The following is a 15,620-nucleotide window of genomic DNA, read 5'->3' as shown; positions in this document are numbered from 1 at the left end:
ACGTATGTGTGAATCAAAAATCATATGTTAGATTATTATAGGCGCCAACTGCGATGAGGCAATATTAATATTGTTGACCAAACTCGAGAAGTTTATATGTTCATCTCTTTATTGGGAGCCCTGTAATCATTGCTCAAAATCTGAAAATGTATTTTATCCATTACTTTCTTGCAATTCTACTTGTGTCAAAACGTCAGAAGGTGTACATATAAGCATGTTGGCTTCTTTCTGTAAAGTAAAAATAATTATCGTTTATATTGTACGCAAGTACCACAATATATACTTTTTTTTGTTTTGTTTTTATAGAACAGATTAGTCTGTAACAATTGACTACTCGTTTACAGCTTTCTCATATCATGTTCCGATGAGAATAAACTTCTTTTTTCAAATCACACCATGTGGCGTAACAGCCCATTTGTGAGCCTAAGCCTGTTCCAGCGCCATCTGCTAGCGACCAGCTGAACTATATCCAGCCTAGCAGCGAGCACGTGTGACGCACTGTCCCTAACCAGGCGCATCAGGAGCTTTCTGGACAGTGGCCATTACGTCGTTTTCACGTGGCTCCCCAGTTTGCCTCACGACGTTGGGTGGATATCAAAAATTGAGAACTTTTTACTCCTATTTATTGTAAAAGAGCAGACATTTCATGTTTATTTTCTAAAATATCCACTTCTTAAAACCATGGCATTACTGAAAATGTTCTTTCATCCACATGAGCTGAAGATTTAATAGCCAGTTACGTCTAAACTTGTAATATATAAGTATAGACAGATAGCATGCATTATGTTCCATTAGATATATACCTAGGTATTTAAAGAAGATATTAAATACAAAATATTCTGAATTTGTACGACAGAAAATGTGTTCAAATCATAATTATATATACAATCTTAGTGAAAAAGACCTTATAAAAAAAAAGTTCAGGCTTCATTTCAAATAAGAAAGGAATACACGTAAGATTTTCAAGTCATAATGTATCACGAACAGATTGTATACCTTACGAAACAAATATAAATCGGATGTATTAAAAAAGAGAAGTGGAATATGGGATTTTTCACTATTAATTAAAAACTAATAGCAAAATACTAACAACATAGATACAAAAAATAAAATTCTCACTGTACCACACAGCACGAGTATTTAACAGAAATAGCAATATATATATATATATATATATATATATATATATCACGACGAGGAAAAAAAGTGTTAAAAGGAATCGTGTAGAGATGACTACTGAATGTAATTTCACACTATCACTTTATTTTGCAGTTTCTAAGTATTTTATACATATCAAGAGTAATATTTCATTTATTTCCATTTTTTATTTTTTTACTATATATATATTTTCAAAAAAATATTATGTACAACATACTTCTGCGCACTCATGACTTGGTTTTTGGGTGGCAATGACGAAAACACACAATATTTATGTCTATTTGTATCTCTGTAAAATTCTTAGGAAAAAAAAAAACATCAGCATCTAAAAACAGTAAACATGTTCTTTTTTCTTTCAATATCACTCAACATGAGTTCTTTTTGTCTTTTCTTTTAGGAAATGCTCTTCCCTTTGTACAGACGTTTAGACATTCCAATGTAAGAAATGGGATAAGAGAAACTTCTTTTTTTTTTTAAAACTACGTGACCATGCTTATTTCTACCAAGTGAAGATAAGATAGAATTCTACACATACTATGTCTATGTATAGGAAAAACCAGCTTTTAAATTTTCATGCGTTGTCTTTTAAGCTAGCTTGCCATGCTGCAATAATTTTGTAGCTGTCATTTTATATATATATATATATATATATATATATATATATATATATATATATATATATATATATATATATATATATATATATATATATATATATATATATCTTGCAACCTTACAATATTTCTCCATGTAAACGTAGCCTTGAAAGGGACATGCAACAATGTTTTCATCCTGCAAGGAGTAAAACCATGTGCAACTTTCTGGGTCGTCTTGCTTGCTACCTGCTATCGCCCTTCCACTGACATAAAGAAAGAAGAAAAAAAAAGTTTTGCCGCTTCCGAAACGACGTGTTCTTCACTATTTGTCCATTAGAGTGCAGTGCTGCATGGGTAGATATATCTTTCTTGCTTTTAGAAAGTTGTACTTTGTAAACAGTGAATAGAAAGATGGGGCTGCAAGATTTTTTAATGACACCTACAAGATTCTTGCACCATGGCAACACAGCCTTAGATATATATATATATTTCATTGGAGAAAAAAAGCGATAGCAAAGGAATAACAGCAGAAATTGTACTAATTTTAATAATTAGTTTCTAAAAGCATCAATTCATGCTGAATTCAACGATAATTTTAAAAAGGTAGAAAGGTACATATTAAAACAACATAAATAATAATAAAAAGAAACGGTTCTCGAATATTTTTACTGTCTGCATTTATTTTTTAAGCATATTTAGTTAATAATATTAACTTCAATGCATTTGCACTCTGGTAAGATGCATGAAAATACATACAAAACACTGTGTATGTGTGTTAAATGGTGCTTTTGGGCATTACCATTTTCGCCACTGGCCAAAACCTGAGAATACTTCGTGTAATAATAATAATAATAATAATAATTACAATAATAATGATAATAATAATAATGAAAAGGATTAAAAGCATAATTCATCCTGAGTCTTGAATACCCCTAAACATTTATATCAACAAAATACATCAGTCTTCTGAAAAATCAGTCTCGGTTTTATGAGTTGAGCAAAAGAATATCTACACGCCCTCAACTGATACCAGCAATATTTGTTTGCTGTAAGATAAAAAAAGAAAGTGTTTGATGTGTGTGTGTATATATATATACAAATGTACACAAATAAACTACTTATATCTCTATATATATTATAAAACTTTCCAAGGAGATGATAAAATGTACATAATATATATTTACATAAAATAAAAAACAAAATATTCCCCACAAATAGAACAATTTTGTTTTTCTAATAGTAATCTCTCAACATTAAATTTAATTGGTATTCGTTCATATTAAAATCATAACAATGCATACAAAAAAGAAAAAAATACGTAAGTGTAACAATTATTTTTTTAAATTTAAAAATCAAAAGAAAACACAAAAATAGATTTGAGCTACAAAAAGAAACTTGATTATTACAAGATTTGTCTTCTTAGTATGATCATTTTCACCAAAATGTATTAATATTATTATTATTTTTAAATCAAGAGTCTTTTACTTAAAGGTCCGGTGCTACAGCTCCCCTAGCCCCCCCCCCTCCTTCATCCGGCCCTGTAAACATCCTGCACAAAGAAAACAACAATTTAAATACCACTATTATATAATGTATTAAAGGGGGAAATATTTGAACGAAATTCAATATTCAGAACAAATTTGACAACATACAATTTATTTGGAACAAGTGTCTTATGTAGGCATCGCAATGAGATATTTGTAGTTTAAATATTGTACTATGACTGGTTATCTTAGATAACGGATAAAAACATTAAAACTGAGATCCTTACGAACTGTCTTCTTTTCATTTAACGTCTTTTTGTTTTTTGGTTTATTTCATCCCAGCCCCAAATTCATGAAACTAGTCAACTAGTATTTTCCTATCATCTCCTTGAAAAATTAACTTAAAAACAATTAATTCTATACTTCCCACGAAGAGATATTTTTTGTTGTTGTTGTTGTTTTGTATGTAAAAACACATTTCTTTTCATTAAAAATATCTAATATATCCCTAATGAATAACAAAAACATTTGAAACAAACCGACATTTCTAAGTGTGAAACTAGTTGTAACACATTTTTAACACCGATCGAAACAATTTTTGAAAGCTTCTTTTCAAATTTCCACTATCTTAAATATATATACATATACAATTTTTCAAGAATTAACTTTGAATAAAGATGAATTTCATTTATCGTAATATCAGTATGAGACTTTTACTTTTTTTTAAACCCCCGCCCTGAATTCCAAAATATTTTTTCTTTAGTTTGTAACTGAAAAAAAATATATATGAATTGAGGATATGGCATCCTTGTATAGTCGTATTTTTTAGTTGTACAATTCAAAAAGAACTTTAATATTTTTGTCTGGCAAGATCCATGCATTATTTTTAGTTTCGTTTTTGTTTTTCTCACACGATAACTATCAGAAGCACCAAGAGCATAAAACACTACTGGCATTACTTTCTCTTTTAAGACAGAAAATATAAACTCTATTTTCTTCCAGAAATATGTCTTTTATATATATATTTAAATTTGTATATAATATGTGTGATGTTGCAGATAATTAAATGCTTAACGTGTATTTAATGGCAGTGAGATGCTTTTAACTACGGCAAACACACTAAGCATTTTCCTTTTTTAAAAAAAAACATCTTTCCACTTCCTTAAGTGACACACCGTTACGTGTTGTTGTGTCCAGTAAGGAAACCAAAGTAACGAAAAAACACGTCCTGATAAACGCATCCTTCTACACTCCAATATTCTGCACACCACAGATGTTCAATTTGTCTTTATGAATGTTCTGATGTTCCTGCTGCAAGTTTTTTAGCATCCTCTTTTGTTTCTTGTGTTCTGCCTGAAATTAAACAATAAATAAACTAACATCTCATATAGCATTAGTTAATTTCAATAACAGTATGTGGCTAATGTCCACAGATGTGCACCTACAGTAGAGATACAGAGACCACCAAATATATATATACTGTATACATTTTAACAAAAGATATCCGTGAATGTTTTCCGAAGTTGGATCGAAGATAGTACGGTTTGTGCAGTATTTTTTCTCTCTAACACTTGACGTTACATATATGACTATAAAGTGAACCTGTAGCGTAAGAAACGTTCCCAAATATCACTTTAGAATACTCATACACTCTTCAAACGACAATCTTGCTCCGCTAATTTTGATTCATTGCCTTATGTTACATGTTCATTTTACAATCATGTAAGTAACATTTGTTGACAGAAAACCATACTATATATTGTTACCTTAATTCCGTCCAACTTCGGGGCCGCGATGGCTCAGTGGTAGAGCGTTCACCTCTGGTGCATGGGATCCTTGATTCGATCCCAGCTTGCGCCAAGTGAACTCTGTAGTGGACAAACACCGTGTGTGTGGGTTTCCTTGGGGTTTTCCCGTTTGCTCCCACTTTCTTCATTCCACCATTTCCTTCATTTTTCATCATCGCCGTCTGCTTTAGCCTAGCCGGCATAACCATGGGATGTAAATCTCAAAGATTTTCGATCACTATTTCATTTCATTTTCGATCCAACTTCGACAAAGGTCTACAGAGATCATCTGTTAAACTGTGTATAGATTTTTGATGGATTCTATATATGCATTTCGTACGTGAAATATTGTCAAATTACCATTTTTTTTTCTCATTCCGTAAATCCTGCAATAGCTAATCGGTTTTTCTGAACAAATACAGTAGAAAAACATGATAAATGATGCAAACTTCCTGGCAAACAATTAATATAACTAAAACAAGTTTTACAAAGTGTTTATTAGACATAACGCTTGGCTTGGCGGAACTCATTAATCATACATAATCCCCTAGGTCACACTTTGCTAGTACGCATCTCGCTCTAGTATAGCGGTTCATCCATAATTAATCTATACACACGTGTAATGCGCCGCTATTATATAGTTGAGCGACGTATTACAAAACATCCCTAAGAATGTTCTAAAGGATACCAGTTCGTAGCAGATGATTAGAAATTAACAAATCTACAAGAAAGTACATTTTTTTTTTTTTCGAATCGAAATAAATAAACAAATTTGAAATAATGTGTATGATGGAAGGAACATCTTGTGAATTAATTAATAATATGTATTATAGCAAAATGTTTCTTTAGAAAGTTGTGAGTCTCGGATCAAACATCGAAGCTGTTCGAATTGTAGTTCGTATTTGATACTGTGAGTAAAACTAAACCCATCAGACAGTGCAATGTGTAATTTTGTGCGGCAGAGTAACTGATAATTAGCTGGGTGATGCCTATATGTATATATTGATGAGATGATTCTAATGTTTTTTCTTATTACATCAGCCCTCTACAGAATATAACGGAATAAATATAATGATAATAATATAGAAATAGATGAAAATGAATATAACGATACGTGATACGTGTATATTGTTTATAATGTGTAGTATAAGTTAGGAAGAGGCTGATGGAAAATAATTGAACTATATACATATAAAAGATACGTTGTTTCATTGAATAATACATCATCCAGTGGACATTACGAGGAATTATAGGCTGCCAGATGCATCTGATATGAAAAGAGAAGAAAGGATAAGATTCTTTACTGTGGGAGTCTCAATCAACACGCAGAACCTAAGATATGAGAAACTAGAAATTGTAGTAACCCTTCAAGTATTGCTGATGAATGCTGGTATATTACACACGCATATTTGAAATATATATATCTACCAATAAAAATAAAATCGAGCTGTGCTTCTACAATTTTAAGTTCAATTTGTTCAAGTAGGTAAGCAAAACATACAAATGTACAAACACTCACAAAAAATGATGTTAGCTTTCAGCCTAATTCACGAGTCTTTCAAGGGAGGCAAAGAACAAGTTTTAAAAGTAGTGGTAAAGAATATATCAGAAAATGTGAGAAATTAAACGCATTAACTAAAATATTATACTTCTCTTTATCTAGTTAAACTATGAAGACAAATCTATTTAGTTAGTGTGCTAATTTCATAGACACACTGATATTCTTTCAACCATAATTAAAACCTCATTTTTCACTTTCTGAAGGCCTCCTACCGGACAGAAAACTAGATATTTGTTTTACATAATATATGGAAGTTTTGGATACTATTTGTACTAAATTTATTTGTGACGCCATGTTATTCAAAGCTACCATCCTGTAATACATGAAGATTGCCTTCTTATTTTATTTATTTATTATTATTGTTTGAACAACATAGGTTGGAATATCATGTTCAGAGCGTTGAAGAATCTAAAAGTGTATTACAGAGACAGAAGAAAAATATACCAACTTTACAGGAACCAGACAGCCGTTATAGGAAGACATCAGAAGGAAGCAAGAATAAATAAAGGAGTAAGGCAAAGATGTGGACTTTCACCTCTTCTGTTCAACGTATATATATAGAAGAAGCTATGAAAGAATTCTTTGATAAAAACGAGAAAGGCTCTCCTTTAGCCTAACCGGCATAACCGTGGGACGTAAAACTCAAAAACGAGAAAGGCGTAAAAGTAAATGGCCTGGTTTTCAGCACAATAGGTTTACTGACGACAGAGCATTGGGAAAGGACTTGCAAGGAAGCACTTTCAAACTTGAACTAGAACGACTTGGAAGAGCAGGACAGGAAGGGGCAAACATATGGCTAGATGGAGAGAAAATCGAAGACGTTAAGACGTCCCCCTATTTAGGAAGCCTAATATCCTCGGACCGAAGAAGTGAAAGTTCAAGAATAGCACAGGCTAAACAAACATTCAATAGGAAAAGAGGACTGCTAATATCAAGAAATGAGTCGTTGGCCGTTCGAAAACGATTTATCAAGACCCTGGTACGGAGCGTGGCGCTTTACGGATCACTGAGAAACGTAGACATTGAGAAAAGCTGAAATATCCAAGCTGAAGCATTTGAAATGTAGTGTTGGCGCAAAATGCTGCGCATATCATGGACCGAAAGGAAAAGGAATGAAGACGTACTAAAGGAAGCTAATCAAAAAGACAGATCATGAAGATAATAGGAAAAAGAAGAAACAGCATCCTTGGCTATCTTATTCGGCACTCCGATTGGATCACTGTGTTGATAGAGAGAAAGGCAGAAGGAAAACCAGGAAGGGGAATATCAAGGATAGAATATCTAGATGCAGTTACGAAGAACAGATATTAACAAAGTATAAACAGCTCTCCCAAGGGAGAGAAAAGTTTTAAAATTTCCATGTTGCTCACCAACCTATGGTTGAGATGAGAAAGAAGATTATTATTGTTTGAACGAAGCGGTTCGGAACAACACAAAGATTCATTCTAGGGTTATGAACTGAACATTTGGCTTCAAGGAAACGGAACGTAATTTTTACGTGCCAGATCTGACATGTGAGTCATCCTATCTTTATATAACTTTCACTACATACTTCATCAGACAACGGATGGCAAAAATAAGAAGAAAACAAAAATTTCAAGACAGAAAAGTAGCTGTGAAACGTCAAGTTGGATGCCATTTGAAACACAATCACGTAATGCTATCTCCCGGTTCAAAGTTGAGAACATTTAATGTATCTTTGTTAAATGACAAATCATCATCAAGCAAAACTATGACCATATATTTTTAATGAAAGATTTTGAAAGCAGTACCTTCAAATGAGAAAGATTAGAACGATAGCGTTCGGTGCTTATCGTCTTGTGAGGTATCTGGTGCAAGTTCTGTTCAATGGAGTTCATCTCCGTCTCTTGTTGCTGCATTCGGGACTCCAACTGCAAATGCCTCTGGAGAATCTGCTGGTCGAGGTTCAATGATTCTATCTGTTTGGGAGGGCATTGCACTCCAGCCGCTGATTGAAAAAGAACTGCTGGATTGCCCTCCCATACCTGGTCCCCCTTCAACCTACACATTCTCTACATGAAAAGAAGAAAACAAGGATTGTAGCAACAATAGTTTAACACTGAACAATCACAATATCATAACTTGTTTTGAATAACATCATAAATTATTTTTATTTGGGGTTGGAACAGAAGACTTAACTATTTTGGAGGAGTTTTTACGTTACAAGTTTTTATCAGTTTCTAGTTTTCGCTTTTTCAAAATATTGCAGAAAATCAGAGTATAAAAATAAAAGTTTTCTAAGCGACTTTGGTCCTTCATTTGACTTTTCTTTAAAAAAAAAAAAAAATCAACATGACTACCACGGATGCCCCTAGCAATTCCCCCCTTCCCTTTCTTCAGAAACAACAAATATTAAAACCCACGATTTTAAGTATTCCACCCCATCATGAACAACAAAGGGAAGGGAAAGTCTAATCGAACTCAGAAAGACATACACACTACAAATACAATTCGTTGTGTCTGTTTCTTTCTTTAAATAATAATCTATTACATTAGTGAACGATAAAGCAAATACATCTGCACAGGAAGGATGGTAATCTTTTTTATAGAATTCAATATCGAGCTTCAATCTCAAAATATCTGGTTTGCAATTCCAGTATAACTAGCTCTTTTATCTTTATTTCTTGATTTTCCTTCTACATCTGTTTAAAAAAAATTAAAAAAAAAAAAAAAACTTGTTTCCACCTTCAATGATAAGGAACTTGTGACAAAGACAAGACTAGTTTTCATATCAAAACTGTGATAACTAAATAAATGGAACAGGTGTTCGCTACTGTTCGAGAATTGAGTTCTTGTATTTGACAACAATCAAGTAATTCATGCTGAGATTTGTTTGACCATTTGCTTTAGCACTGTGCATGTGACCTTAAGCTAATGCGACCTAAACATGATTCATGAATGTAGTATTCATACAGAAGGTCAGCTTAGTAAATTTAACTATAATCATTATGAAATATATTTTCAACAAGAAATGCTTATTCTAAATAATCTAGTTATGACAGATTTTACTGGCCCTCGAAACTTGGCATCCTGTGCAAATGCACATGTTGCTTTAGTTCTAAATGCAACATCTTATCAGCGCATTAATTGGCTTCAGAGGTCGCTGAGACCACAGGGAGGAAAGACTCAAGACCAATTGCCCTGGAAGTTTTACGAAAAATAGCACTTTGTTAGAAGAACTGCTATCTGCGTACCATTGGTTCAAACGCAAAGAGATTGTGAATCGTGAACAACGCGACTGGAGCACAGACTCAGTGCTCGTACATTCAGCTTATTTATAGTATCAACATTCAGTTTACAATGACCTGGCGTACTGTAGTCGCTAACGCTCTCGCCTTTGGTGCAAGCGGACATGGGTTCGATTTCCCACTGGGGACACTAGGTCAGAAACTGTAACAGCTTTTTCAGTTCAATCATTCTGACTGAAGTTTTTCCTGGATTTTTCTCATTCACACCAGGCAAATGCCGGGATGGTATCATACACAATGGTCTCAGGCCGTTTCCGTCCTCCATTCCTTTCGTCTTCCCCAAATTCCCTGGCAATGTGCTCGCTGAGGGATGTCATCCCTCATACATGACAGGCTAACATGGTTATAGATATTGAAAGCCCAGAAATCCAATTCCTAATCAAGATTCAGTTTAGTAGAAACCCATTCCTAACGAATACTCATCGAGAAAAAAGCCAATCACAAGATACTATCTGTTGAACAAAAAAATGCATTATATATGCAATTCAAAGCTGTTTTCTGTCCACTCCTAAACACAGAGAAGAAACCGGAGCGCGTACAGCTACTGTCATCGATGACTTCATTGTCAGTAAGCGTATAGCTTGGACAGAGTGACCAGTCACGTCTCCTGATCTAAATCCGATTGAACATGTGTGAGACGCCTTAACAGCACGTCATCTCCTTTCAAGAGAACTCTAGAAGTTCTTTGCAAAGAATCGAATTAGCTGTCCATGGTGTCATCAATAACTTTATTTATAGTATAGCTCGCCATTGCGGGTCAAGTATAACAGTACGGAATCATCACATCTCTTATTAAGTGCAGCTTTCACAATTTGCGACGCACCTCTTCGTTCGCACGAACTCAGGTTTTGCGATAAAGATATGTTTTTTCCCTCCGATTCTTTACTTTGATTGCGTGTTTTACTCGTGTCACCACCTTTCGTTATTGGTAGTAATTGGCATATAGCATGTACGATATTCGTAACGAAATATCCTACTTTTGCTTTCACCTTTTAATTTTGCATACCTCTATATATACAATATAAACAGAGTACAAAAGTAAACTACTTACTTTGGACAACTCATATTCTCCATTTTGTTCTTCAAAGGAATCTGAAAAAAAAAAAAAAAAAAAAATGCAATAATTGAATAATTAGTGATAAACACAAAACCAAAAACTATTGTATTAAGTTCGACCAATTTGACAGTGTCGTGATGAAGAGACGTATCAATTGTCTATCGTTAGTTGAAATTAAAACAGTGACTATTGTTTAGTAGAAATTAAAGCAGCGACTATTGTTTATTATTTCAGTTAGTCAAACATAAAATGGTAAAATTTATTCATGATGTAACAAGACTTGTATTATTTCATTTTAATTTCGATTGGCTGTTGAAATAACTTCATTATTTCCTTGCACTTAAAGAACTTTTAAAAATAATAACGGCATAATGATATAACCAGGGATTAAATTCAGTGGAAGCCGAAGAAATTTCGTAACATATACATGGTTACGCTGTGTTCTTTTTTCACTGCTAAATTCTTCGGACTGGAATCATTATCATCATCATCATAGGTATTCTGCCTTTTTTGGCAGGTCACTTGCCGCAGCTGAGAAGCTTACATGATCCACGGTTCTCCGCTAACCTCTTCGTCTTCACGTATGATCTTTCTGTTTTAATATCATCCATTAATTGTAGTCTCCTTCACCCCCTCCCTCTCTTTCCCGCCACCATACCCACTAGGGCGTCCCTCATGATACAATCTCTTCTTAGGCAATGTCCCAACCAGTTTCTCTTCCTCTTCCTAATAATATCTAAAAGTATTCTTTTCTCACCCACCATTTCTAACACTCTCTCATTCGTTTTCCGCTCGACCCAACTAATTCTTTCCATTCTTCTCCACACCCACATTTAAAAGGCTTCCAGTCGATTTTCGTCACCTTTACGTAATGTCCACGTTTCCGCCCCATACAGTACAACACTCCACACGAAGCATTTTATGAGTCTTTTTCTTAACCCTTTATTCAAGGTCCCACAAAACAGACTTTTCTTTCTCCTAAAGGTTTCTTTCGCCATTCCTATCCTTGCTTTTATTTCACGTTCGCACTTCATGTCATTACTAAGAATACTACCCAGATATAGAAAACTATTCACTTGTTCTATTTTCTCCCCTCCTACTTTTATATTTGACACAGACCCCTTCGTTCCAATCACCATGGCTTTTGTCTTTCTAACATTTATTTTCATCCCATATTCTTCAAAGCCCTTTCTCATTTTTTCTAACATTTTATTGATTTTCTTTTCAGATTCTGCAAGAAGCGCCATATCCTCTGCAAATCTTATGCATCTAATCATTCTACCTCCTACCAAAATGCCATCATCATCGTGTAGGCTCTTTTTCACTATCTCTTCTATCATTAAGGACTGCTAAGTTCTTTGGACTGGAATCATTAAGGATTGCTAAATTCTTCGGATTGGAATCATCAAGGATTGCTAAATTCTTCGGACTGGAATCATTAAGAATTGCTAAATTCTTCGGACTGGAATCATTAAGGATTGCTAAATTCTTCGGACTGGAATCATTAAGGATTGCTAAATTCTTCGGACTGGAATCATTAAGGATTGCTAATTTTTCGGACTGGAATCATTAAGGATTCTAAATTCTTCGGACTGGAATCATTAAGGATTTTAAATTCTTCGGACTGGAATCATTAAGGATTTTAAATTCTTCGGACTGGAATCATTAAGGATTGCGAAGTCGTTCACGGACTATATGTAAATGAGGGAGAAACTTACCACATTTGTACCTGAAACCTGTCAACTGTTAAGTAACAACGCTGAAACAATGATCTAAAACATCCGTTTCTATTATAACTTCCCAAACTTTTATTTACTTATTTACTTATTTTGGTGGGGAAACAAATATCTCCACAAATCCTCTCTACAATACATAGGTAATACTGAAGAGGAAGAAATCAGTACCATGATCGTATTATACAGAGTGTTTCAAAAAACATCGACAACATTTGGGAGGTAATTCTTGACATCAAGATAAGACGAAAAGTATAGACAAACCTGGGTGCACAAATGCTTCCTTTCGTAGTTATAGGCTGCCGAAAACATGAAAAATGAAATTTAAAGGTACATAGTTCCAATACTGTGTGACCTACTATAGTCGAGTTAAGACTTTATTTAGGAACTAGTACGCGCCCTATTCAAATATTCATGTTTCAGAATCCTACGGTATTTCCGCAACAGTTTTTATAGAGGTTGCTGGGGAGAGGCCTACTTCATATTATATGCCCGTAGCCAAACTGCCTTTACAAAAATTGTCGCGTGAGTACAGCAGGATTCTGAAACCTGTATTTTTGGATAGAGCACATATTAGTTATTAAGTAAAGTTTTGACCCGACTACGGTAGGTCCCACAGTTTTGGAGCTATGCACCTTCGAAGTTCATTTTTTCATGTTTTCGGCAGCCTACAACTCCGAAATGAAGCATTTGTGCGCCCAGGTTGGTCTATACTTTCTGTCTTATATTGGTGTTAGGAATCACCTCCCAAACGTTGCTGGTGTTGTTTTGAAACACCCTGTATACTAAGACTACCCTTTGGCCAGCCGGTGGCTTCACCTCCAGACCCCCGCGTTTGCTCGGTTTACGACTTCGCATCGCATATATATGGAGTGAATTTCGTGCATTTGCTTTCGTAAATTTCCCGAATTTGGCCAGATGGGGACTTCGCTCCCAAACCCCACGTAGTTCGGCCTACGGCCTCGCACCTCTTGGAACTACAATTGTACCGAATTTCAAGTTTCTTTTCCTATTTCAACTATTTAAAAGACAAGATTTTGTATCCCACGAAAACACCATTTAAACAACATGGGAATTTCTTCATCCCCTTTGGACCCCTTAAAAACTAAATATATTCACTTTTGGCAATTTTTCTATGGGTTAGTCCCGAAAAGATACAATGATGTCAATTTCAACATTCTAATCCTACCGAAAGTGCCTAAATATTTTGGAGTGTAGATGATTCCCATATAAATAAAATGGGAAAGATTTTTCAGTTTTCCATGAAACCACTCTACAGTTGAATCTTCCTATTTTTCGTGATTTACTTAGGTAACGCTAACGCAAACGTACAAACATATCGAGTTTCAAGATTTTATTCCAATTCTAAGTATCTAAAACATGACATTATAGGTATATAAAAAAGGTTCATTTAAATAACATGGGAAATTTCTTCAACCCCCTTTAGACCCACTAAAGATTAAAATTATTCACTTTTGGCAATTTTCCTGTGGGTTAGTCCTGAAAAGCTACAATCATGCCAAATTTCAATTTTCCACGTCAACTGGAAGTACCCTTATTTTATCTCTGTTCATGTAGTTTAGGAAATTCTGCTATATCTACTTGTATTATTACACCATTTCGGAGTGAATTTTCTTTAAATTCAGTTTGATTCGAATAGATTGAAAGAAAAAAATTGATTATGATATATTTTAATAACATGAAAGCTAAGTACTGAATGTTCAATATTTAATAAAGATGTGAATACTTACCAGGTAAATTTTGAGGTAAGCTCTGTTTTGGACCATCAGTTAAGTCAAAGAAGTCGATTATATCTGAAACAAACATTGTGTTGTTGTCAGGGAAACAATATCAAAAGAAAGACTGTTAACAATATCATCACAAAAGAAAAGGTGGTGATAATAATAATAATAATAATACACACACATACGTGTACATCATAAAAATATGAAGAATATTTCAAATGTAAAATTCTCAAAGAGTTTGCCTTCTACATATTTGATGTTTTATGTTTCATTACTGTCAGTAATTTGAGAAGAAAACTGTCATCTGTTGTAACAACTGGCATTTAGCTGCAGTAACATTTAGCTGTTGTAACAACTAATTGCACTAGCTGCAAATCTAACCATAAGGAGACACATTTTAGACACAGTATTTTGTGAAGCGAAAATAATAGCATATTTCAATTTTTAAGTAAGTCTGGCAATGTATTTTTGAAACATCAGAAAACAAAGTTTGTGCTAGTGCACGTCAGTAAAATAACATGTATTAAAATCCACTAAAGAAGACACCAAAAAAAGGTATACACTCTTTATTCGTCTTGAAACAAACAAGTGAAAATTTTATTTTAGAGCGCGAGAGTATAATATACGAGGGTGATTCAGGAAGTAAATGCCTCCAAGGCCACTACTTGTCTAACAGTACTGCAAACATTCTGAACCGTTTATCATTAAGAGGCCTCATCCCGGCGAAATTAAAATACCGCTAATTTTACAGTAATTATGTGATACCTTCAAATAGATAAAAGATAATCGAAATGTGGAACAAGAGCACCCTAGGCAATATTATTTTACATGAGATACCTTTTATCATGACTCACTTATCTGCTTTCGATTTCGAGCCATTTTGAAAATCGGCATTTATTTTCGCGTTTCTAAACGGCTGAAAACGGAAAGCCACTAGGTGACTTGTGATAACGGTATTTCACGCAAAATAATATTGTCTAGGGCACTCTTGTTCCATATTTCAATTATCTTTTATCTATTTGAAGATATCACATAATTACTGTAAAATTAGCGGTATTTTATTTCGCCGGGATGAGGCCTCTTAGTGCACTAGAATGGCACTTGTTTCACCTTCCTATATCTCTTCTCATTCCAGAATAATGGAACAATCCATGATATCCAGTGGTGACGTCACTGAATTTCTGACTGAGGGAGGTTGTGTGCCCAGGAACATTTATCGCCGGCGACGAG

At 34.1% G+C, this 15,620-nt stretch overlaps 1 protein-coding gene across 2 annotated transcripts in view; it reads right to left on the bottom strand.

Annotated features, from left to right (window-relative positions):
• Positions 1 to 1,241: 1,241 nt before the first annotated feature.
• Positions 1,242 to 15,620, bottom strand: part of LOC145662276 (uncharacterized) — a 729,687-nt gene continuing 715,308 nt past the window's right edge. For both annotated transcript variants that reach the window (XM_081727665.1, XM_081727666.1), the window contains 4 exons: positions 14,397 to 14,459; positions 10,907 to 10,947; positions 8,359 to 8,619; positions 1,242 to 4,591 (listed from right to left, as the gene is read on the bottom strand). In XM_081727665.1, coding sequence (XP_081583791.1) covers positions 4,484 to 4,591; positions 8,359 to 8,619; positions 10,907 to 10,947; positions 14,397 to 14,459 — 473 coding nt within the window. In that variant the 3' untranslated portion in view covers positions 1,242 to 4,483. The remainder of the gene's footprint in view (positions 4,592 to 8,358; positions 8,620 to 10,906; positions 10,948 to 14,396; positions 14,460 to 15,620) is intronic.

Source organism: Thermobia domestica, chromosome 10 (genome assembly GCF_964235325.1).
Source record: "Thermobia domestica chromosome 10, izTheDome1.hap1.1, whole genome shotgun sequence".
NCBI classification, from domain to species: domain Eukaryota; kingdom Metazoa; phylum Arthropoda; class Insecta; order Zygentoma; family Lepismatidae; genus Thermobia; species Thermobia domestica.
The sequence above is the reverse complement of the archived record's forward strand: the minus strand, read 5'-3'. Positions and strand labels throughout refer to the sequence as shown.